Source organism: Centruroides sculpturatus, unplaced genomic scaffold (assembly GCF_000671375.1).
Source record: "Centruroides sculpturatus isolate CEXI.00-Female unplaced genomic scaffold, Cexi_2.0 scaffold1374, whole genome shotgun sequence".
Taxonomy (NCBI): Eukaryota; Metazoa; Arthropoda; class Arachnida; order Scorpiones; family Buthidae; genus Centruroides; species Centruroides sculpturatus.
The window spans coordinates 65,171-90,916 of NW_019385511.1; the positions used below are offsets into that span (position 1 = coordinate 65,171).

At 30.0% G+C, this 25,746-nt stretch overlaps 2 protein-coding genes and 1 non-coding gene across 12 annotated transcripts; 2 read left to right on the top strand and 1 right to left on the bottom strand.

Annotated features, from left to right (window-relative positions):
* The first annotated feature begins 3,042 nt into the window (after nt 1–3,042).
* LOC111639681 lies at nt 3,043–5,456 on the top strand. Of its 3 annotated transcripts, XM_023385603.1 has the most exons (3): nt 3,043–4,661; nt 4,788–4,913; nt 5,002–5,456. In XM_023385603.1, exons 1-2 carry the CDS (start codon nt 3,428–3,430, stop codon nt 4,898–4,900), a joined length of 1,347 nt encoding a protein of 448 aa, XP_023241371.1. In that variant the 5' UTR covers nt 3,043–3,427; the 3' UTR covers nt 4,901–4,913; nt 5,002–5,456. The 3 variants fall into 3 exon arrangements, with proteins under 3 accessions (XP_023241371.1, XP_023241372.1, XP_023241370.1); XM_023385604.1 differs by lacking the exon at nt 5,002–5,456 and having other exon boundaries at nt 3,044–4,661; nt 4,744–4,880; XM_023385602.1 differs by having other exon boundaries at nt 3,047–4,913; nt 5,002–5,454.
* Nucleotides 5,457–9,453: 3,997 nt separating this feature from the next.
* On the top strand, nt 9,454–18,352 carry LOC111639673. 8 transcript variants are annotated; one of them, XR_002759117.1, is made up of 4 exons: nt 9,454–11,072; nt 11,199–11,324; nt 11,413–11,622; nt 17,852–18,352. XR_002759117.1 is itself a non-coding variant. In XM_023385589.1 (3 exons), exons 1-2 carry the CDS (start codon nt 9,839–9,841, stop codon nt 11,309–11,311), a joined length of 1,347 nt encoding a protein of 448 aa, XP_023241357.1. In that variant the 5' UTR covers nt 9,454–9,838; the 3' UTR covers nt 11,312–11,324; nt 17,852–18,350. The 8 variants fall into 8 exon arrangements, 5 of the variants coding, with proteins under 5 accessions (XP_023241357.1, XP_023241356.1, XP_023241358.1 ...); XM_023385589.1 differs by lacking the exon at nt 11,413–11,622 and having other exon boundaries at nt 17,852–18,350; XM_023385588.1 differs by lacking the exon at nt 11,413–11,622 and having other exon boundaries at nt 9,455–11,072; nt 18,029–18,349.
* Trnar-ucu lies at nt 17,485–17,557 on the bottom strand. The gene has a single exon. It is a non-coding gene; the product is annotated as a tRNA-Arg (tRNA).
* Nucleotides 18,353–25,746: the final 7,394 nt, after the last annotated feature.

Consider the following 25,746-nt stretch of genomic DNA (forward strand, 5'->3'; position numbering starts at 1 on the left):
GTGTACGTGTGCTGATCTTTGTAATTATAAATTGTGAATACATGTGACTAATATTATTTTCTTTTTTATTTTGTGCGTGTTACAAGTTATAAATAAATATAAACAAACAACACTAACTCGATAACATTAAATCTAAATACCAAAATGATTACTGTAATTTACTGTGTTTTTGTTATTTATTACTCCCGTTTTAAGGTATTCGGTATTCGGCCGAATAGTGATTAAATATTCGGTATCCGGCCGAATAGTGAAAAATAGGCCGAATATGCCGAATAGTAACCGAATATTCGTTACATCACTAATAAGAATATTTCTAATATATTAATGATATATGTATCATTAATATACTATAACATAAAATGAAATTAAAATATAATTATAAATATTTATTATATTTTAAATAATATAGTGGAATCTGGTTAATTTGAAGTTATTTTCTTTCTCCAATCATCTAGCAAAGGTTAAATCAAACTGGTTAACTCAAAATTCATTCAAGTTAAACATTCAAGTTGAACAGTTTGATAAACTGTTTAACTTGAATGGGATTTTGACAAAGTATTTGACAAAGTATCTTCAAAATTTTAATTTTGTTAAGTAAAATTATTAATGTTCATCTATTGAATAAACTAATCAGAAACTTTCTATAAAATGAGAAAACCACATATGACTAAAAATAAACATTGTACACCATGTAGTATCTACAGTATTACAGTATCTAATCTAGGTCATTCTTGCTGCCTGGAAGCCAGAATGACCTGGATACTGTATCCACCATATTTTTGCAGAATGACCAGCATATTGGGGAGACCATGAAATCAGATATTTCAGTATGGTAAAAACCAGCATGTCGGTTTATCCCGAAGAATGCCAGAATGATAATTTAAGTCAGATTACACATTCCTCTCCAGCCAGCACATTAAAAAAAAAAAAAAAAAAAACAAATTTGCTGATTAAATACGGACAACCGTTTAACTGAAGTAAAACGGTGTCTGCCTAGTTCAGTTCAGTCACAATCCGCTACAGGGATTTTTTTCCCAGTTCGCCTTTATTATCAGTTCGAAATAGGGTGGTTCCATAATACCACCTTTTCCTCTATCTGAATATATAATTTTTTCCTGATATAGACCTGTATCTCGAAACATCTGTCTTTTATTGTGCATTTATTTACTGTACTTATATTTGTATACTATATACCTCTTTAATATTTTATTTTACTTTTATACTTCGTATAAATTACATATATAGCATTTTAATATGTAGACATAAGCGTATATAAAATTCATAGAAATAATTACAAATAAAATTTATTTGAATACGAAAAATTTTAAATTTTATAATATATTTTATTACTTTTATTGTAAATAGTTAATTAAAAATAATGATATGATTTTATGACAAATTAATTCTGATAGAATATATAGTAATTCAATAGAAGCTCATATAATCAGTTCTCGATTTTTGTAAATAACAACATTTAAATCTTAATCTATAAATCGAATTGATAGTATTAATTTTGGTATATCTCTTAGTTTTTTCCGAATACTGTATTTTTCCTATCGTACTCTGACATCGTATATCTATCGCCATTTTGTTTGGCGATGAATAAAGAAACGAAGAAAGACCTTACATAAACTATATTTCTATATTTGGTAACTTTCCAAAAAGTCAAAGGATTTCGTATTACATTTAGTTTCAGGAATTTCTCTTTACAATTCGTGTATTTTGGTATTAGACAGTTTCTTTCTATGATCTTTCTATAATTTTTTTTTTCAAAATTCTGGCAAATGTAACGATATAGGCTGTGTCTGAAAGCGATTTATTAGTTTTCGGGTAAATATTCAATTAAGTTGTAAATCTTTTGCCAATTTTTCAGTCGTTTAGAAGTATTTCGTTGTAAACGCTTTTTCGGAGTAAAATCAATTTAAAATTAGTTCGTAAATACTTTTCAAATACTGATTTTCATTTATCGATGCTGTATAAGTCCCTCTACTTCCTCAGAGCCAAGGGCAACTTGCTCAGTTTTCGTAAAATATCTATACAGTGTACACAGAATACGCTAAGGTGCAATCTATTCCCAATTTATTAAGATACTGAGTATGAATTACATTTACGATTTAACGTTTTATAAATAATTTTTAAGCTTATTTGATACATATGAGCTCTATTGCGTCTATTTTTCTATTTAATTTTATTTAAAACTAGCTGCAAGAGAAAATGTCCCGAGTTTCTTCTGTGGTAATGGCAAAATCTATTTCTAATTCGTTAAAGTACCAAAGTTTTATATAAATAAATGTATTTGTTTCTTTATTTTCCCTATTTATTTGTAACTAGCAACAACTTTTTCAGCCATTATTTGATGGGTACAACTAGTATACTGTATATAAAAATAATGCATATATAATGGTTTATATTACAAAAATATTTATAAATCAATAATAATAACTTAAAAATTTTATTTAGTTTCGTATTGAATTTATACCATATCAAAAGTAATATGTAACTTTCAAAGTTACAGAAATTATAGTATTTTTAATATACTGTATTTTAATATAAAGTCGCCATATATCTACGCTAGATGGCGCCAGTAAGCCAAATTGTTCATTAACAATAAAAAAGGAAACATTAATGCATGTATAAAATGTTTATATTGTATTATATTATATAAATACTTTAATCGATACGTGCGAAAAAGCTAAATTTAATCAGATATTTGGTATTTACAAGTTAACTTTCGTCCAGAAATTGAGGGAAAAAAATGATTTAAATCGAACCAATTAATGAAATTAAATGAATCGACTGAACAAAATTTGAATTCAAATAATTTTTAAATTTCTTATCGTAATTGTGGTTGGTCGGTCTTTGTCACGTCATCAAAGCGGAAACGGCGATTGTCTGTCGATGATGCATTCATTTCTTTTTATTTTTCTGAAAATATTTTTTTCTTTCGCATTGAACTGAACAATTTCGAATTGATCATTTAGCGAAGCGTGAATGCCATGTAAGCGAAAATTAGAAATTGAATTTATTCCATTTGAATACTTTTGTCTTTTCCTAGCTGTTTATTACTTAAAATATTTGAGAAATTTTCAAATTATTTTACGCTTTATTATCTGAAGTTGAAATAATCATAGAAATTCTTTTCACTTTGAAGATTCTATCAAACGTTACGCCTTCTTACGATCCGAAATGCTTAGAAGAGAAAAGGTAAACTTTCTGGATGGCAAGTTTAAAAATGAAAAAACAAAAAAAAATTTTTTGAATAAATTAAAGGAATTTAAAATAACATTTGTTTCCGTCTGTTCGTACACTGTCTTAGCTGACGTCATCCGCATCGGCCAATACCGACCAGGTAGGAGTGTAAACTTTTCTCACCTGCCCGACCGGTTTTTCTTATGTAGTAGACCTCAACAGACAAACGCGCAAAAGCATGGCCACTACACCGATCTGCAGGTGTCGTGTCCTCTATCTGGGATCGTCCGTGCCTCATATAACCAAAGATGGACTACAAGGTATTCAAGAGCCATTGAGAGAATTATATCCCGAACAAGGACCGCTAAGTGCTCGTGGAATAGACTCATGGTTGAGTGTGTGGAGTAATGGACTTTTGTTGGAAAATGTGGACGAATCACGACGTGAAGTCACGCGCTTTTTTCCGGTGGAAACTTTACATTATTGCGCTGCTGTTCGTTATATGGTGGTTCCTGGAAGTGGTGCACAAGGTGTGGAAAAATTTCTTCCTTTGGATAGTCCCTTTGGTCATCGTGCCGGACAAAATTCTGGTCATCCTCCGCTCTTTGCTTGTATTCTTAGAAGAACAGAAGGAATCAAAGTATTAGAATGCCATGCTTTTATTTGTAAGAAAGAAGCTGCCGCCAATGCATTGGTTAGGTGTTGTTTTCACGCTTATGCTGACAATATATATGCCCGTCAAATGGAGGAAAATCCTTATTATCTCGATACAAGAAGATCCAGATCTATGTCTGGCTTAAACACATTGGAAAAAGTCGAGGAATGGCGTAGAAGTCACGACGAGAAATCAGAATTTACTACCAATGGATTTACTAATGGAAACGATATCATAAGTGATAATTCACAGCAAGATGATAATTATAAAGTGTGGACTGGTAGACCACATGTGGAAAAAGAGGCCATCTATTCTGATGTGGGAGGCACTTTTCGTAGCAATCAATCTATTACGGCTACTAAGAACAAACCTCGGCAGATGATATTACCGTCTCGGCCTCCTCCTCCTTTACCGGTTGAAAACAATAAAATGAAACCAGCCAAGAATCTCAAATCCAAGCAGGAATCAATGTCACAGATGACAAACGGTAATTATTACAGATCAGTATCTTCCATGGGAAGACCACCTCGTCATCAGAACCAGATATACGCTACATCGGGTCTGTATACAGAAAGAAGAAATAAGCGGTTTGATAGGGCTTATTTACCTGCAGAAGAACCCTTATATATGCCTTCTATCAGACCTACAAGTCCAGTATCATCATATCAGCCATCTGCATTTCCACACGAGCAATATTACATGCAATTTAATACTGCTCCTCGTCATCATTCTAGAACACCCAGAAGAAGAAGACATATAGGACCGGAAAGCCCTTCTGAGCCTTCTCAGTCGGAAGTGGATTCTCCATTTAATACAGGTATCTATAAAAAGAAAGGACATTTGAACGAACGGGCATTCTCTTACTCTATACGACAAGAGCACACTTCTCGTTCTAATAGTCTAGCTAATTTGCAATTTTTTGCAAATGGTGATGGACCTTCAGGAGTTCAAGAAACCCAAGCAGAAGTAACAAGGATGATGGCATCCGTGGACCTCAATGGAAGCGTAATGAATGGACATGGAGGAAGAAAAAAACATTCCAGTCATAAAAAATGAAATACACTGCAAAGTAAGTAAAGTTACTCATATTAAATTTCATTTAAAGACTAATAAAGTGTAAATGAATAATGTATAATTAAAACATTATTGTTTATTAGAATATTTCACATGTAAAAGTTTTAAACTTCCGTTTAAAAACTTTTATATTTGACTATATAACAACTATAGAATTTGGAACATGCAAAGTTAATTGGAGTGAAGAAAGTGAAATGGTTTTGTATGTATCAGAATCAAAACTAGTTTTATCGAATTTGGAACAATTTAATCTGGAAAATACTATAATATTATGCTGTAGTAAAGTTTATATGGTAAGAAATATACAAATTGCTACTCATGTTCAGTTTAATTGATTTAATTTTTTAAAACTATTTATTATAAAAATATAAAAAAATCCATAATCTTCACCAAGAAATAAACTCTGTATTACAAGTAAAAACTAAAATACACTTTACAATATATGTATTAATTTTTGAAACAATTTATAACTTTTATCTTATCAAGTAAGGAATCCAAGGAGGCTTATGATTGGATAATATGAATAAAGATAATTAAAATAAATGCGTATAAATCGAATAAACATTATTTACTTAATATACTGTATTTTAATATAAAGTCGCCATATATCTACGCTAGATGGCGCCAGTAAGCCAAATTGTTCATTAACAATAAAAAAGGAAACATTAATGCATGTATAAAATGTTTATATTGTATTATATTATATAAATACTTTAATCGATACGTGCGAAAAAGCTAAATTTAATCAGATATTTGGTATTTACAAGTTAACTTTCGTCCAGAAATTGAGGGAAAAAAATGATTTAAATCGAACCAATTAATGAAATTAAATGAATCGACTGAACAAGATTTGAATTCAAATAATTTTTAAATTTCTTATCGTAATTGTGGTTGGTCGGTCTTTGTCACGTCATCAAAGCGGAAACGGCGATTGTCTGTCGATGATGCATTCATTTCTTTTTATTTTTCTGAAAATATTTTTTTCTTTCGCATTGAACTGAACAATTTCGAATTGATCATTTAGCGAAGCGTGAATGCCATGTAAGCGAAAATTAGAAATTGAATTTATTCCATTTGAATACTTTTGTCTTTTCCTAGCTGTTTATTACTTAAAATATTTGAGAAATTTTCAAATTATTTTACGCTTTATTANTCAGGTCTCCTGACGTGGTGTCAAAGAGACACCGACCCTACGGTCACAACTATTTCTTTAACAACAGAGTTGTGCGGCATCTATCTAACAACTTTCAGACGAAAATTTTTGAATTTAAATAACGTAAGGTTTGGTTCCATATCTGCTCTCTTTTTTCATCTATTTAACTATGTTCTCGAGATTAATTAAGGAAAAACAGACGGACGGACGACAGTGGGAATTCATAGGTATACAGTTTTTTCAAATTGCAGCCCAATTAAGTATCCAGAAGGAAAACACTGAGAGAGATACTTTTCTCTCGAGGTGTTTTCTACTGGGTGATCATCGTTTGACCACCTCTTCACTTCATCTATTAGTCGTTTCTGTGATCTAGTTTCAGTCAATGTTATTATAGTCGCATTTTCAAGTTATTGGTTACATGTTAGTTGATTACAAGTTTCACGTAACATTTTTTTTTTATTCAAATGTTTAAGAAATATTATTTAATTTTATCTTTATTATTATTTTATTTACAACTATTTAGTTTATTCGTATACATAAAAGAGAATATTAGAAGAGTAGGTGGTATTATGGAACCCCAATTACATTTTAGTGAATTGTAAACAAGGTATCAATCATAACTACATCCACATTTTTTGTGCGAAAAGTACTGGTAACTATTAAACTAAATGTTCCTAATTGGATTTTTCGCTAGTGTAACTATAAGTATGATTTTTGAAGGCTTTTGTACAAAAAGTCAGAAAGTAGGCTTAGAGAAAATCGGGTGGTAATATGGAACCTTACTGTATATTTTCAAAAAAATGCTTTAATGTAGCCAAAAACAAATAGGAAAGGACAAAAAATGTTAAATAATTACAAAATTATTTACTCCAATGTATTTTATCGCAAAAATGCTTTTATAATAGAAAAATATGACCTCCATCAACAATATATATTCCAGCAGCTCTTTTTCGATATTCTCAGGAAGAATTGGCTTTCTACCTAGTGTCTTTTTCACAAATTGCTCTGGAGGAATGTCTGCTTGCAAATAGAAAGTTCGGAGGAGTTGAGTTCCATATTACTGTAAAAGCACCAATGGGGTCCGTATTTCACGCATCGCCATCTCGAATTAACTTATGTCTGTCGAGACCAAAATTTAAAAAACGTGAACATCACACAGATTAATATGTACCCCTAAGTCTCTGGAACGGAATACATGCACCAGTGAACCTACAACTACACGATTTATATTTTAAAAATAATTAAATTCACTTAGCATTCAAAACTTGCGAATTTTGAAAAAAACAAATTTGCTGATTAAATACGGACAACCGTTTAACTGAAGTAAAACGGTGTCTGCCTAGTTCAGTTCAGTCACAATCCGCTACAGGGATTTTTTTCCCAGTTCGCCTTTATTATCAGTTCGAAATAGGGTGGTTCCATAATACCACCTTTTCCTCTATCTGAATATATAATTTTTTCCTGATATAGACCTGTATCTCGAAACATCTGTCTTTTATTGTGCATTTATTTACTGTACTTATATTTGTATACTATATACCTCTTTAATATTTTATTTTACTTTTATACTTCGTATAAATTACATATATAGCATTTTAATATGTAGACATAAGCGTATATAAAATTCATAGAAATAATTACAAATAAAATTTATTTGAATACGAAAAATTTTAAATTTTATAATATATTTTATTACTTTTATTGTAAATAGTTAATTAAAAATAATGATATGATTTTATGACAAATTAATTCTGATAGAATATATAGTAATTCAATAGAAGCTCATATAATCAGTTCTCGATTTTTGTAAATAACAACATTTAAATCTTAATCTATAAATCGAATTGATAGTATTAATTTTGGTATATCTCTTAGTTTTTTCCGAATACTGTATTTTTCCTATCGTACTCTGACATCGTATATCTATCGCCATTTTGTTTGGCGATGAATAAAGAAACGAAGAAAGACCTCACATAAACTATATTTCTATATTTGGTAACTTTCCAAAAAGTCAAAGGATTTCGTATTACATTTAGTTTCAGGAATTTCTCTTTACAATTCGTGTATTTTGGTATTAGACAGTTTCTTTCTATGATCTTTCTATAATTTTTTTTTCAAAATTCTGGCAAATGTAACGATATAGGCTGTGTCTGAAAGCGATTTATTAGTTTTCGGGTAAATATTCAATTAAGTTGTAAATCTTTTGCCAATTTTTCAGTCGTTTAGAAGTATTTCGTTGTAAACGCTTTTTCGGAGTAAAATCAATTTAAAATTAGTTCGTAAATACTTTTCAAATACTGATTTTCATTTATCGATGCTGTATAAGTCCCTCTACTTCCTCAGAGCCAAGGGCAACTTGCTCAGTTTTCGTAAAATATCTATACAGTGTACACAGAATACGCTAAGGTGCAATCTATTCCCAATTTATTAAGATACTGAGTATGAATTACATTTACGATTTAACGTTTTATAAATAATTTTTAAGCTTATTTGATACATATGAGCTCTATTGCGTCTATTTTTCTATTTAATTTTATTTAAAACTAGCTGCAAGAGAAAATATCCCGAGTTTCTTCTGTGGTAATGGCAAAATCTATTTCTAATTCGTTAAAGTACCAAAGTTTTATATAAATAAATGTATTTGTTTCTTTATTTTCTCTATTTATTTGTAACTAGCAACAACTTTTTCAGCCATGATGGGTACAACTAGTATACTGTATATAAAAATAATGCATATATAATGGTTTATATTACAAAAATATTTATAAATCAATAATAATAACTTAAAAATTTTATTTAGTTTCGTATTGAATTTATACCATATCAAAAGTAATATGTAACTTTCAAAGTTACAGAAATTATAGTATTTTTAATATACTGTATTTTAATATAAAGTCGCCATATATGTACGCTAGATGGCGCCAGTAAGCCAAATTGTTCATTAACAATAAAAAAGGAAACATTAATGCATGTATAAAATGTTTATATTGTATTATATTATATAAATACTTTAATCAATACGTGCGAAAAAGCTAAATTTAATCAGATATTTGGTATTTACAAGTTAACTTTCGTCCAGAAATTGAGGGAAAAAAATGATTTAAATCGAACCAATTAATGAAATTAAATGAATCGACTGAACAAGATTTGAATTCAAATAATTTTTAAATTTCTTATCGTAATTGTGGTTGGTCGGTCTTTGTCACGTCATCAAAGCGGAAACGGCGATTGTCTGTCGATGATGCATTCATTTCTTTTTATTTTTCTGAAAATATTTTTTTCTTTCGCATTGAACTGAACAATTTCGAATTGATCATTTAGCGAAGCGTGAATGCCATGTAAGCGAAAATTAGAAATTGAATTTATTCCATTTGAATACTTTTGTCTTTTCCTAGCTGTTTATTACTTAAAATATTTGAGAAATTTTCAAATTATTTTACGCTTTATTATCTGAAGTTGAAATAATCATAGAAATTCTTTTCACTTTGAAGATTCTATCAAACGTTACGCCTTCTTACGATCCGAAATGCTTAGAAGAGAAAAGGTAAACTTTCTGGATGGCAAGTTTAAAAATGAAAAAACAAAAAAAAATTTTTTGAATAAATTAAAGGAATTTAAAATAACATTTGTTTCCGTCTGTTCGTACACTGTCTTAGCTGACGTCATCCGCATCGGCCAATACCGACCAGGTAGGAGTGTAAACTTTTCTCACCTGCCCGACCGGTTTTTCTTATGTAGTAGACCTCAACAGACAAACGCGCAAAAGCATGGCCACTACACCGATCTGCAGGTGTCGTGTCCTCTATCTGGGATCGTCCGTGCCTCATATAACCAAAGATGGACTACAAGGTATTCAAGAGCCATTGAGAGAATTATATCCCGAACAAGGACCGCTAAGTGCTCGTGGAATAGACTCATGGTTGAGTGTGTGGAGTAATGGACTTTTGTTGGAAAATGTGGACGAATCACGACGTGAAGTCACGCGCTTTTTTCCGGTGGAAACTTTACATTATTGCGCTGCTGTTCGTTATATGGTGGTTCCTGGAAGTGGTGCACAAGGTGTGGAAAAATTTCTTCCTTTGGATAGTCCCTTTGGTCATCGTGCCGGACAAAATTCTGGTCATCCTCCGCTCTTTGCTTGTATTCTTAGAAGAACAGAAGGAATCAAAGTATTAGAATGCCATGCTTTTATTTGTAAGAAAGAAGCTGCCGCCAATGCATTGGTTAGGTGTTGTTTTCACGCTTATGCTGACAATATATATGCCCGTCAAATGGAGGAAAATCCTTATTATCTCGATACAAGAAGATCCAGATCTATGTCTGGCTTAAACACATTGGAAAAAGTCGAGGAATGGCGTAGAAGTCACGACGAGAAATCAGAATTTACTACCAATGGATTTACTAATGGAAACGATATCATAAGTGATAATTCACAGCAAGATGATAATTATAAAGTGTGGACTGGTAGACCACATGTGGAAAAAGAGGCCATCTATTCTGATGTGGGAGGCACTTTTCGTAGCAATCAATCTATTACGGCTACTAAGAACAAACCTCGGCAGATGATATTACCGTCTCGGCCTCCTCCTCCTTTACCGGTTGAAAACAATAAAATGAAACCAGCCAAGAATCTCAAATCCAAGCAGGAATCAATGTCACAGATGACAAACGGTAATTATTACAGATCAGTATCTTCCATGGGAAGACCACCTCGTCATCAGAACCAGATATACGCTACATCGGGTCTGTATACAGAAAGAAGAAATAAGCGGTTTGATAGGGCTTATTTACCTGCAGAAGAACCCTTATATATGCCTTCTATCAGACCTACAAGTCCAGTATCATCATATCAGCCATCTGCATTTCCACACGAGCAATATTACATGCAATTTAATACTGCTCCTCGTCATCATTCTAGAACACCCAGAAGAAGAAGACATATAGGACCGGAAAGCCCTTCTGAGCCTTCTCAGTCGGAAGTGGATTCTCCATTTAATACAGGTATCTATAAAAAGAAAGGACATTTGAACGAACGGGCATTCTCTTACTCTATACGACAAGAGCACACTTCTCGTTCTAATAGTCTAGCTAATTTGCAATTTTTTGCAAATGGTGATGGACCTTCAGGAGTTCAAGAAACCCAAGCAGAAGTAACAAGGATGATGGCATCCGTGGACCTCAATGGAAGCGTAATGAATGGACATGGAGGAAGAAAAAAACATTCCAGTCATAAAAAATGAAATACACTGCAAAGTAAGTAAAGTTACTCATATTAAATTTCATTTAAAGACTAATAAAGTGTAAATGAATAATGTATAATTAAAACATTATTGTTTATTAGAATATTTCACATGTAAAAGTTTTAAACTTCCGTTTAAAAACTTTTATATTTGACTATATAACAACTATAGAATTTGGAACATGCAAAGTTAATTGGAGTGAAGAAAGTGAAATGGTTTTGTATGTATCAGAATCAAAACTAGTTTTATCGAATTTGGAACAATTTAATCTGGAAAATACTATAATATTATGCTGTAGTAAAGTTTATATGGTAAGAAATATACAAATTGCTACTCATGTTCAGTTTAATTGATTTAATTTTTTAAAACTATTTATTATAAAAATATAAAAAAATCCATAATGTTCACCAAGAAATAAACTCTGTATTACAAGTAAAAACTAAAATACACTTTACAATATATGTATTAATTTTTGAAACAATTTATAACTTTTATCTTATCAAGTAAGGAATCCAAAGAGGCTTATGATTGGATAATATGAATAAAGATAATTAAAATAAATGCGTATAAATCGAATAAACATTATTTACACGAAGCATAATCAGCAAACATTATTGCAGTAACTAGTTTCTAATTTCGTCTACAATTTGCAATAATGAAAACATTGTGACTGTTGCAACCGTTTTATTAATTTCTATATTTAACGTTTATTACTATTATTATTTATCATCTCTGAGTTTTTTCGATATTATTACGCTATTAAACATCTTTACAAAGCAAATTAAAACTTTCAGAATTTAAAATTTTATATTTTTCCATAGAAATTAAATAATAACATTGACGACAAATAACTTTGTAATATTTTAAAATAAATCTTTTGAATACGCCATGCCATTCATCAGGAATTGTTTAAATGATTGCAAAAAATATTTAACATAAATACAGTTTCTATTTATATAAAACTTATTTCTGCATTTAATATAATAGCTATTCAAAGTTCATTGTAAGTTTTTGAAAATTAAAATGATACACAATTCTTGTAATACCTTATATAGCAAGCTACGCAAGTTTTAGGTTTCGAAAGCAATTACCAAACACAGGGCAAACCAGGCTTACGTGATTCTTAAATATATTATTTTTTGATGACGTCATTGCATGACATAATTTTTTTAGAACTTTGGATTTGATGACAAGTAATTATCCAAACGAATCTAGTAATAGTGATAAAGCGATATCGGTTTCTATGCAATTTCGAAATAAGTTGTAGACTGATGTAAACAAAAAATACGAGGAACAAACTCGTTTTTAAACTTTTTCAAGAGCTGAGAACTACTTTTAAAAAGAATGTTTGTTTTTGTCTTCATAATTTGAAGCAATCATTCGAGTAAAATGTTTAGAAATTTTACTTTTTTTTTCTGACCAATTCATTTTTTTCCATTTGACCTTCTGGAATGGGACCAAGAAAGACGAACGCAAGTGATAAGCACCTGGAGGAGAAACTGGATAGACAAGCCAGGGACAATGTTTTTCTAAAGGCAGCTGTTCCCACCAATACAATGCGGGTAGTACGTTCCATTCAAAACTTCGTGGTAGAAAAATTAGAAAACAGAAAATCAATGTCGTCCATTTACCCTTTACTAGCGAAATAAAGTTTGTTTTCCTCATTCGAGATAAATACTTGAAACAGCTTTGGTTTTTTTTCCACAAAAATCAAGTTGAATACACTTTAATCGGTGAAAAGAAAAAAACACAAAGGGTGAAACGTTTCTAGACCTTGAATTATGGACTATTAAATCATTTTCTAACGTTTAGTAGTGATTTAAGTAGGTCGCGTAAGGGCAAAGAGGACGTACAGTAGTTAATACAGAACTTACACTTTTCTTTCGACTGCAATAACTTTATTAATTATCATATTTAACTTTTACTTTTTGTTTATTAACTTTTAAATATTTGATGTTAACGTCTTTAATATTAGAATGACTAAAATTGGTTCTTGAAACAATTTACTATAAAAAATGTAGAATATATAACTCGGTATTAACGTGTTTATATAGTTAATTTTATTTTATTTTAACAAATCCTTTTTCTCTTTTGATTAACTTATTGTTTATTACAAGTGTTTAGCGAATTAAAATTTATAAAACGTGAATGATAGCTCCTTAAAAGACTGAATTATCTCCTCGTGGGGAGGAGATCGCTTTTAAATTGTTTCACTCCCAAACTGTTCAAAAGCTTTCGCCCAACTCTTCTATAAATCACATATTTTCTGTTAAATTTGTTTAGGAATGAAACATTTTTCTTTAATTCTGCAATAATTTTTGTTTAACTTGCCAAAACAATGAAATATTGTATGAAGATTTTACTAGATTTTACCAATATTTTAAAATCTAGTAATGAGAAAGTACTGTTCAACGAATTAATGTTTCTCGTAGGAGATAAATACTCAGATTTGTTATTGAAATCTTTTTAAAATAGAACACAATAGTAAAATTTAGTGATATATGAAACAATGTCCTATCATCCATCCATAAATTTCTCACTTGGAGACAATTTCTTTTCTTTGTTTTATTAATCTTATTATTTTTTTAATCTGGAAAAGTTATCTTTTGTCTTCTAAGAAAAAAAAATGAATCACGTTATTCTAAATTAGTTCATCAGTTAGGGAACATTTACTATTGTTTGTTTATAAATCGCTATTCTAAATTATGTAATGTAATTATTAGATAATTAAAATGTAGAATATATTAAAATAAGGAGAGCAAGAAAATAAAATCTTAGATTAGATTTGTCATTTTTTTAAAATTAAAACAGATTGGGACAGAAAATATATTGGATATCCGAAAATTCGAGTTAGGCAAAAATCACTTTTAAATCATTGCAATTATGACGAAGGGTCATCACACTTCGTTGACAAGTAGAATTTGGCCATAATAATTATATCTGAAAGCGGAACGAAGCACTGATGTGTATGCTGAAATACAGACGGTGTTTCTTAGTTTTGGCACTACAAAATGATATTTGTTTCTGGAGCGAAACGACTGCTGTGCAGCTGTTTCTCGAATGACGCTAAATTATTATCCTTAGCATTTAGCATTTATATAATTATTTTAATATATTTAATTAGTTTTAATTCAATATGACAAAAACTAATATCTTTTCGATAAGGTGCAGTTCTCTTTATCATGCTACAAACATGTTGATAATGTTGAACAAAATCACAGTGACGCGTTATCTTATGGGCAAAAGGGCCAATTGCCTGGGCCCCACGAAACTATAACGTGCCACCGGACACACATGATCAGAATGAGCTTTAATATTCTACTCTTTAGGTCTAGTTATATTTGGTGTTTTTCGTCGAATCGGTAATATAGTTAAACCCGCATATAAGAATATATAACCTGTTAAAATACATAACCTGTTATAATTATTTGTTGTTTTAACAATGGCATAAAAGTATAATGTTACAAGGTCTCACAATAGGGAAATAAATTCAGTTTAAAAACAAAAACGCATATTTGAGATTGCGTAATTATCCGTTGCATGGTCGTGCCCCGCAGGCTGTGTTTTGTCAATGATGAAAGATTGGAGTGTCGCAACTCGCCATTGAAACGAAGATCTCAATAAATATGTCATGCATTCAGTTCAATTACTAAAGCTCTGACATCGATTAAAGTTAAATATATTTTAAATAAATAAACATTAATAATTTTTGTTCCGAAATTAAATGAGTTACGGCTCGGGTAGACGTTCTCCGGAAGTCTTATTTGTGTTTTCAAAACTTTAAAAAAGTAGTAAAAAGAAATTCTACTATGGTAGTAAGCTCTATTGATTTCCGAGAATGACAGTTTTGATAACTCGAAGAGGAGGCCCCGCCGAGCCAACATTTGCCAGGTCGTCGCTCCAGAGGTCGTTACCGAAGCTATTACAGAAGAGTCTTCGATCGAGTTCTTCTCCCCCCAACCATGACAGGCCGCCTTGGTGGTTAAATCGTTAGCTACCGGAACATATCTACAGGGGGCGTTAGTGTGTTTGTGCCCTTCAACATTGAGATTGATAGTTCTTTCACTTTTCTTTGGAATTAATGTCATTCGAATAGAATTTCATCACAATTCTGTCAAAATAAACTGTGACATTTCGAAAAACTGTTTTGGTTGTAAAACATAGATCGAGTTTAGCAATATTGTAACATAATCACACGTGCTCTAGATAATTAAGTAATTCTAAATATACCAATATTTTAAAATAATTTTTGAAACGGTTAGATTAAATCTGCCAAATATTAAATGTACGCTACTATAAACTAATATATGCTATTCTTTTTAATCTATCGATACGCTTAACTTGTTAGGCGTGTCGTTTTGATTAACAAGCGCAGATAAAATCTTACTTTCTAACAGATCCAAGTGATATTCTTAATGCGAAGAGGCCAGTGAGGAAAAACACTCTCGCGATTTATAAACATTTCAGAATCTATGATTGTAAACAAAATCGATGCTTCGAAACTAATATGGCGTGACATCCATCTTATACGGATACGGCCCAATACGCATCACCAACTACGAATGGGACGAACTGTCATTTCTAATCCAGCATCTCGATTGTTTATTATCGGTCTTACAGAAGCAATAAAGTATTCGTATATAGAAAAAAGTTAAGGAAATTCAGAAACTAAACCATAATATTTCAATTGGTAAAATTTATAAAGTAAATTCCTACATTACATATATTAATACATTTCTGTCATTATCTTTAAAAATTTATTTGTTAATATTTTGCGATAGATCTTAGAAAATATAACTTATAAATCAAAGATACACGTGTCATTACTACTTATTATTCTCAGAATTTGCATTCAAAAATGATATCTTCAATTAAATTTGAATGAAGATCTAAAGTATTTTTTTAGTCATTTTTACTAAAATAAATGATACTGTTATGAAATAAATTCTTAAGAAATCAATTCGATTTCTGGAAAATTTGATGAAATTAAATAAAATGAACAAATTTAGAATAATATTTATAAGAACAATATTTAAAATAATTTATTGCCGTATGTTGTAAAACATTATTTTTAAATAATACAGTGAATTTGCAATATTACAGAAATATAAACATATCCAGAATATTTTTAGCAATGCATTAAAAAATGAAACTTTTAAAAATAAATAGTTGGATAAAACTAAACCATTAATTAGTGGCGGATCTATTATAAAATTAATGAAGCTTAAGCTTCGGGGCCCCTAATCCTAGAGGGGCCCTGAAGCAACTTTTTTTTTGGATGTTACTCTATTATTGCTGGTTGCGAAGGGCCCCTTGACAGTTCAACCTTCAGGGCACCTAAAATATAGGTCCTCCACTGCCATTAATAAGGATTTTACATATAAAGTCTTGTCACACACATAAAGAAATACATTTATTTCCTACTATGTTGTATTTTTTAATTTTATAAATTCCAATTTTTCTAGCGGAAATTAGTCATTAGCCTTTTTAAATCTCATAAAAAGACTGAACGACTCGTTTATCGATTACGGAGACAAAGGTCGATTTTTTCTCATTCATTTGTTACCGAAATAGTTTAAGATAATATCTAAAAGGAGCAAGGACTTCAATTACTTTTGAAATATTTTTAATTAGGATTTTATTTTAGAAATTTTACATCAAAAAGTCTTATTTACTTCATGTAAACGTCGTAACTAACTTGTTCATAGATACTATTTCATAATGATATTATTACTATATTATTCTTATCATCACTATCAACAGGATTTAATAATATTTATTACTATTATTAAATTAATTCAATTAAATAAATAGTTATTAAAATTTTTATGAAGTGCGACTTATAGTTAAGTAATGTACTAAACAATTTAAATCGTGATTAGCTTTTCCTTTGCACTTTCTTTCACGCTTATATTTAGTCAGCTAATGTTTATTAAGAAATAAAAAAGAGAAACTTTTGTAGCGTAATTTAGGTCAGCTCGGATACTTGATTTGTAATTAAGTTTTTAAATGACTTGCTATAGATAAAAAAAATTTAGCAAATCAATTAAAAAATGAATTTTATCGCTTCTATTAATAATATTGACTTCAATAAAAGTTAACGTAAAGATAGAAATTTCTTAAAGTACAATAGAAATGAAAGGCTTAATTAACGGCAAATTTATAGTAAAAAGCATCCCTGCCGGGATTCGAACCCGGGACCTTTGGATTAGAAGTCCAACGCGCTATCCACTGCGCTACAGGGACCCACGTAACTTTTTTCTTCAAAACACTTAGTCAAGGTCACTTTATCGACGTAGAAGGGTGAGTGTATGGGAGCGTATTCTAGGATGTAAACAACCGGAAAGCTTTGTATTTCTAAAGCGTGATGTCATCTTAACGAAATCTAAAACTTCTATTCCGATTTTTTAAAATTCGATAAAGCGGCTATTTATTTATATTTAATGAAGTAATTCTATTAGACTAATTTTTTTTTTTAAATAATGTATTCGAATCCGAATAGACTTACAACGATTTATTTACGAAGTAGTTTCATTCCAGAACTTGGCTTGGGGCAAAAATTCTTTCTAAGAGGTGACTTCCTGAACCAACTTGCGCTGCAACTACGCCTATGACGTCATCTAAGAGGAATGCGAAATGCCGAAGCTATTACTTGCGCTACAAAGTAGCGGTATCTACAGAAAGAAAATAGTTATTTTTTTCTTCCTTTATTTTTAGAGTTCGGGATATTTCCAACAAAAATTATTCCAAGAATTTCAAGTTATAGTTTCTTAAGGAAGAAACTAGTTGGCCCTACGCTCGATGACGTTTTCCATTGAGAAATTCCACGAACGATCAAGAACGGAATTGTTTGATTTCTTTCAAAGGAACAAAGTTTGTTTTTATTTTGTATATGAAAAATAAAATTCCATATGTACAGGTACAACGTTCATTTATAAAATGTAAAAGTATACCCTCGAAAATGTTTCTTAAACTTAATTACTCAATACTTGTACGACGTCTTGTATCTTGTGTATAATAATAACAATTAATAATAATAATAATAATAAAAGAATATTTTAAACTTTATCTCAAATTGAACTATTTTATCATTAAGAATAAGTTACATTTACTTTAAAGTAATATAAAATATTTATCACGCTTGACTTTCCATAGACTTTTCCTTACATTGATTGAATAGAATTCTTAATTGTTTACTTTTGAGAATTCTACACGGGGCAAAATTTAAATTCTATTTGCAATAAAATTATAATTACAGTATAATAAAAGTTTATATTTTTAATAATACAAAAAATTTTGTTATTAAATATTTAATAAAATCAATATTTTTAACGAAACGGGTGATGAAAATCCAGTTACATTTTTTAAATTCTTTTTGAAGTTTTAAAATAGTTGTATCGAAATTACATTACGAAAATATTGGATTGTTTAATCATTTTTCTCTTTATTCGTAATCAAGCTATAATTAAAATTTTATTTCACTCATTGAATAATAATATGTTGACATAAAAGGTGCAATTTCATTATAGGTTAATATAAAAAAACGCATTTAATTAATATACAACGCGTAAAAGAGCAATAAATTAACTACAGACCAATAATTATTGGATTCGTGTTGTGCGTGTCAAATAAAGAAAAGTTAAAATATATTTATCTTGCTTGATACGAAATACTATTAATCAGTTAATGTAACTCGTTCAATCATCATCATTTGTAGTTGAAATGTTACCTGATTTTCATCTCACGATCAAACCGAGATTAAGGAAGCAATTACATAATGCGTAGAGGGAGGAAAAATCAGAAACGAAAATAAAAAGCTTAACGTTAAATTAAAACTCGAATTTACTTTAATTTTAGACATTTTAGCACAAAGGAAATATGTGTGAGGCAAATTGGGCATCAAGATCAGCGACCTGCTTAAGAAATAGGAAGTGCAATTGAAAGTTAATTCGTTTACACTTCAGTTCTTGGTAATTAATGTTTTCCCTTTGCTTCCAGTTGTATTTTCCCATTAAATCATCCTGCTACTTTCTACTCCATTTGATTATTAAAATGAAAACGAAAATGTCCACTATAATTATCTAAGAAATTAAAAAAAAAAAAAAAAACAATTTTATTTACGCAAGGAAACAAACAAAAAAATACTGTATATATATAAATTTTTAAATTTATCTTTTTATATTCATTGAATTAGAAAGTAGTAATTATAATAAACCGTGTATCAAAAATCGTGACGTTTTACAAAGTGAAATGAATTAATCAATATTATATTTAATGTATATAATGTAAAAAGTTTCGAGCGTGCTTATTTCATTAGATCAAATAAAACTTTGAATTTTTGTCTGAATTAAAAGTTTAAAATTTATTTAACAAAAAAGGTAATAAATACATTTTATTTAAACAGTATTACAGAAAGATAATTGGAGTAAAACTCTTAAAAATAATAATTATAAAATTATTTAATAGATGGCACCACTTTCTAATCTATTTACAATCAAATCAGTGCGTACACCCACTCGTGAGAGACTCTGCAGCTAACTACAGAGAAATACTTTTATTAAGATATAAAGTAATTTATACATAATATGTATACAGTAATTCGATTTAGTTGAGGTGAATCTTTGTAATTCAAACTTTTCTATGTGAAACAATTTAATTTTAGTCTTATTCCTACATAAATACAGTATATAGCAATGACTTTATTGTACAACTTATGGAGGAGAGACTTAAGGTCCGACACGCATTCATTTTTGAAATAATAAAGTGATTTTATAAGGCTAATATGATGTCCTGAGGTGGTGTAATAAGTCTAGCAATAGAGAAAGGCCAATTTAGTGCTTACAAGCTAATACAAAGACTAGACATGAAGCGTATCATAGTATAATAAATGTATTATTTTTTCACTTATAAAATATTTCAATATTTTCGGGTTTTATGCACATTCGAAATAATTTAAAAATTTAACACAGTATATAAAAGACTTGAATAACGTTTATTATTATACATTTTTTAATAACTAAGAAATAATTTTACATTCCTCTCAAAATGTTACAGAAAGGTCCTTATAACTTGTTGGTCACTACGAGTGACAATGAGACAGAAGCATTTCTTCTTGGCATTGATTTTAATAACGCTTGATAGGTATTTAGCTTGATTAATTTGATTCTATTCTATTCAATTTCATTAGGCTCATCTAGTCATCCAGTCGGAAGTAGTAATGGACACGGGCATGATTTCCAAATTTCGATTCTATCTCTGACTGCGGAGTCCATAGCAGACGCTGTAGCTCAGCAGTCGACAAACGGTGGTCCTCAAGAAAATTTTGGTGGTCCGTGGAGAAATTTGGTCATTCATTCATTCATTGGGGGGGTTTATTTGAATCTAAAACCAAACACTTAAGAACTTTTATCAATTATTAATAATACAAATAAATCAATAAACAATGTACGATTGTCATCCTTAGTGGAAAAAAGCTAAGAATCCATGAATTTATATCAAACAAGCAGCAACAAACTTTCACGCTAATTTGATATAATGAAACAAGTGAATTTCATATTAATTAATAAAGTAAAATAAAGTAAAATGGAACGTTTATCATCATTATTCTATAGATGCTTTGTCGTTTAAAAAATTCATGATAATGTTCCGCGGGATTCAAAATTGTAAGTTTAGTGGTCCGTGAGGTCAGAAAGGTTGGCGACCGCTGCTGTAGCTCACAGAAATGCTCTGTGGAACATTTCTACATCAGCCATGCATTTATATACAACGTTTCGGTCGGTAGCTTCGATAGTTCTATCTTCTGTCTACAGAGTTCGTTTGGATTTATTGTATTCCACTCTGTAATTGGTTACATGTATCTTTACACAATTTCTTTGACACAATTTGCATCGATACAAGAGTCAATTACGCTACGACGCATGCGTTCGTGTTGTTCCAGCAACACGAATGTTTTTCATTATCTTGTTAAAGACACTAAGTCACATGCTTTATTCATTAACATCAAGTGTGATGATGTCGATAGTAACAGTTCTAGGCTCAATGTCGCATATGTTCATTAGATTGAGCTAAACGTTATGTAAGTTTTGGAATAGCGCATTCTTTAATATATTTTAATGATAATTCAATTAATTTGAAAAAATACATAGGCTATCCTAAAGAGAAAAATAGGGAATGAAAAAATAAATCTAACTCATAATAATTATGTATCAGAAGAATTAAAACATTTAATATAATTAGAATAAGGATTTAAATCCTCTTACAGAAGGAAGAGAATTTCACTCAAAAGTGCAAAAATCATGAATAAAATCATGAAATGAAAATTACAACAAAATACTTCAAAAAGCTTATAAATGTTAATACAGTAATATATTAAATGAAAATAATAATACATTATACGTTACTTGTTCGCTCAATATTTAAAATAAAATTTAGAATTATTGTGTTTTTTCTGAAAATCAGAAAAAACTTATTAATCGAAAGAAAAAATGTTCTTACCGTAAATTTTTATCTTGTAAAAACGTTGCAATAAAAACACCATGACGATTGAATTATTGATCCTAATGACTCCACTAATTGTTTTGGACTCTTGTATTATTGTAATATGTAGTAGGCCTAAGTGTAAAGAATTATAGCTCTTGGACAAAATAGAAATATTACTAGAAGATAGTCTTTTTAAGAATTTAGGGGAGATCGGGGCAAGATCGGCATGTTAAGCTTTACTTAAATTTTGTGTAATAAATACTGCTGTAAACTGAAAAAAAAAGCTTTGCATATTGTCTATTGGAATGTTACCTTACTATAGAACTGGTTAAAATCAGTTTGGAAATAAAAATAATTAAAATAATTACAACTTTACAAGAAGAGAGAAATTGACGAAGTTGCCCCGGATATAGGGGCAAGATCGGCAACTTCTCTCTTTTTGTAAAGTTGTAATTATTTTAATTATTTTTATTAAAGTTTCCCCTGGTATAGGGGCAACAGTAATGGGTCAAGATAGGCACGTATATAAAATTATGTTATTAACAATGTATAAGTTGGAATTCACTATTAAAACAAAGAAATACAAATCCAACACCCATTTAATATTATTACAACGAAATGCAAGTTCAAAGACATATATACATGAATAACAAATGCAAACATGTTTTCATTTATCATCTGTTTGATTTTTATCCTTTGCTTATAATGTGGCTTTATGTTGTCGATCTTACCCCGCTAGTCATGATTTCGAAACATTAAGTACAACCCTGAGAACAGAATGCCAAGCCACGATCTGGCCACGTGAATAAGTTGAAGTTACATCCTTCTAACAGGAAAAGTAACTTTCGTTATCATGGAATTATAACAAAACCTGCCAATTCAATATAAATGGAAAAAAAATATTATATGGAATTGAACGAAAATGAAAATTTGCTTGATAATTCAACTACGCTTGTTGGAGAACAATAAAAACACTACACTCAACAATCCACCAATAAAACTTAACTGCCTAACCTATAACCAAAGTCTCCTTTTAATTTGTTTTTTAAAAAAAGCGCTTGACAAACTTGCCCCGCATGCCGAAGTTGCCCCGATCTCCCCTAATCTTTCTAATCATGATTATTGTAGAGAGATTCGTTCAATTTAATTTTAATCCGAAATAATTTATATTATTTTCAACATAATTTCCTAAATTTTATCCATAAATTTCAGAAATATAATGGAATTTTAGAAATAAAAATAGAAGAGTAGAAGATAACACTCTTGGAAGTTGAAACACTGCATACTTTAATGACCACTTCCAGTTTTATCAGATTGTCTATTAAACTACTTGCTCTCTCTCTTTATATAAAGGCAATGTTTACAAAAATTTGAAGTAATCCGAATTCCCAAATATGAGACCTCATATCTCACATATGACTTTTAATATAATTAGATGTGATCACGCAAAAATGGGTTGCCGGCACCTACCAGAAAACAAACCATTGATGAAAAATCATTGTAATTAAATATGGTGTAAACAATAAAATACTTCTTATATTTTCACATAATAATAAATTTTTCATTCGAAAAATAACACACGCGCAATTTACCAAAAACTTCCAAGTCCGAATAAAGCAGAATCTCCTCAATCGACAGCGAAATTGTTAAGAAGCTTCTCACTATTTCTAAAAATCACCAGAAAAGATTTAAGACGATTTATCGCTAAATTCCATCTTTTAGAGGAAGCATTGACAGCATTGACCACCTCTGTAACGCTTCTTCAGACGGGGCAAAAATCGCTCTATTGTTGGCGTAAACAATTGATTAAATTGGTTCGCCATCTATTAACACTTCGTCATTCGGAGAGAAAATCTATTCATAGTCAAATATGAAACAGTTAAAAAGTACGGAGATATAAGACCGCCTTGTAAACTCTTAATTTGGAAAAGGAAATGATATTTATAATTATTATTTTCCCGATCTGTTATAAGCTATAACAGAGGGAAATTATGGCGATCGATCAAAAATGACCCCGTGATATTTTTACATTTTTGGACTCGGGGAACCTTTGAAACGTTGAGAAATGCAAAAAAAAAAAAAAAAATTCGATTCTCCCAGTATGTATGGATGTTAGTATGTGTGGGTGACACGGTTTTGTTCACTCTCTTTGAAACTTAATAATTCCTGTTCTTTTTGTCGAAAATTTCTGAAATTTTACAGGGTGGGTTGTGTATTAGGATGATTGATGCTATTAAATTTTGGTGGTTATAGAACAACGGGGTAGGAAGATAAAGGGAGTCGTGTGTCACATATTGAATATGGTCGGACTTAATGACGATTTTACTCGTTATTAGCATTTACAGTTTTTATAAAACCCATCCCTATCCACAAAATTAAGCTTTTTGCTATTTTATAATAATCAAAACTATAAAAAGTATTTTTAATACAATATCGTAACAGATAGCGCAACACACGTAATTTTAGAGATTGCCGGGAAATTCAGCAATTCGTTGCTAAAATTTTTAAAAGAATATTAACTAAAATAAAAATTTAAAAAATTTCTCATTAATAATTCCACTGAGAAAGAATTTCGTAATTTCTAAAAATACAAAACGTCTCATTGTTATTGATTTATTTTAAATCTTTCCTAAATAGTCATATATTAAATTACAAATACATTTTTTTTAAATAGAACAATCATAACAATCAATAAATAATTATTTAAAATTTATTAAGTTACTACTACACTAGTATTAATTATCTATTATTACTTGATTGCAGGAAATGACTTCGAACTCTCAGCTACCGTTTGCTTATGCAAACAATTATACGGAATAATTATGAAATTTTTGATTGTGGAGAACAAAATCTCCAAGTCAATAGAAATTTATATATATCAGACACATTTCGGAAGGAACGTTTGATAAATTAAAGAATTAGTGCAGTCGATTTAAAATGGATCATTATTAGTTGCACAAATTTGAATTCGTCGGTTCTATTACTGTAATGATTAATATTCAGAGTAATTTTTGTCGATTTGTCTATCAGCAAGATAAGTTAACTGCATTAAAATTTCTAAGAAGAGAAGATCAAGCGTTGGTAGTATTGATACAGTCATTCAAGATTGTCTGTATTTTCGGAGAATATCTGTCAAGCAGTTTTTCAGTAAAGGAGAAAAGTTTTCTAGCCTTGAAATATCGCTTTACATATACATTATAGGCGAAATCAAAGCCAGTAAGCATAAAGTTCCAGTAAGTAGTTGAAATATAGTTGCTGTCTTCCAAGAAATTTCATCAGTTACCATTAACAAACAAAGCTCGTGATCAATATATTTAGAAGATGAAGCATTATTCTTGTAAACTTTTATCAGCAATATATATTACTGTATGATCTTAAAACATTCACATCTCATTGAAATATAAACATTTCAGATGAATCCAAAAAGACATACTATTGTTACAGATCTATACACTGTGCATCTTATCATTGGAAAATTTCAAGAATTTGGATAATATCCTACTCCATACTATTAGGATTCACTTTTAATGACTTAAGTCTTTTAAAAAGTGAAATTTTAAAAAATTTATAGATGAATCAGTAGGCTTACTTCACAAAAAGATGAAGTAGTTTAAAATGATATCTAAAGATAATTGAAATAATTGGTGATGTAGTATAATTTCAATTAAATTTGTTATATATATGAAGTTTAAATTTAGCCACCCATATCCATAAGTATAACCAGATAAGTAACGACTACACTCATAGTAGTAAGAATGCTACCTCTAGTCATATTGAAAAATCCCCATCCGTTTAATGCTGGAGGATTAGCATTTGCTTCTTCAATCAATAAATGAGAACCCCTCAAATCTTTAGGATTTAAGTGAGAAGCTTGACGACAAATAGCGAAGACTCCATTTCTTGCTTCTGTGGTCACATCTGCCGAAGGAATGGAAAGTAACAAATATACAACAAAA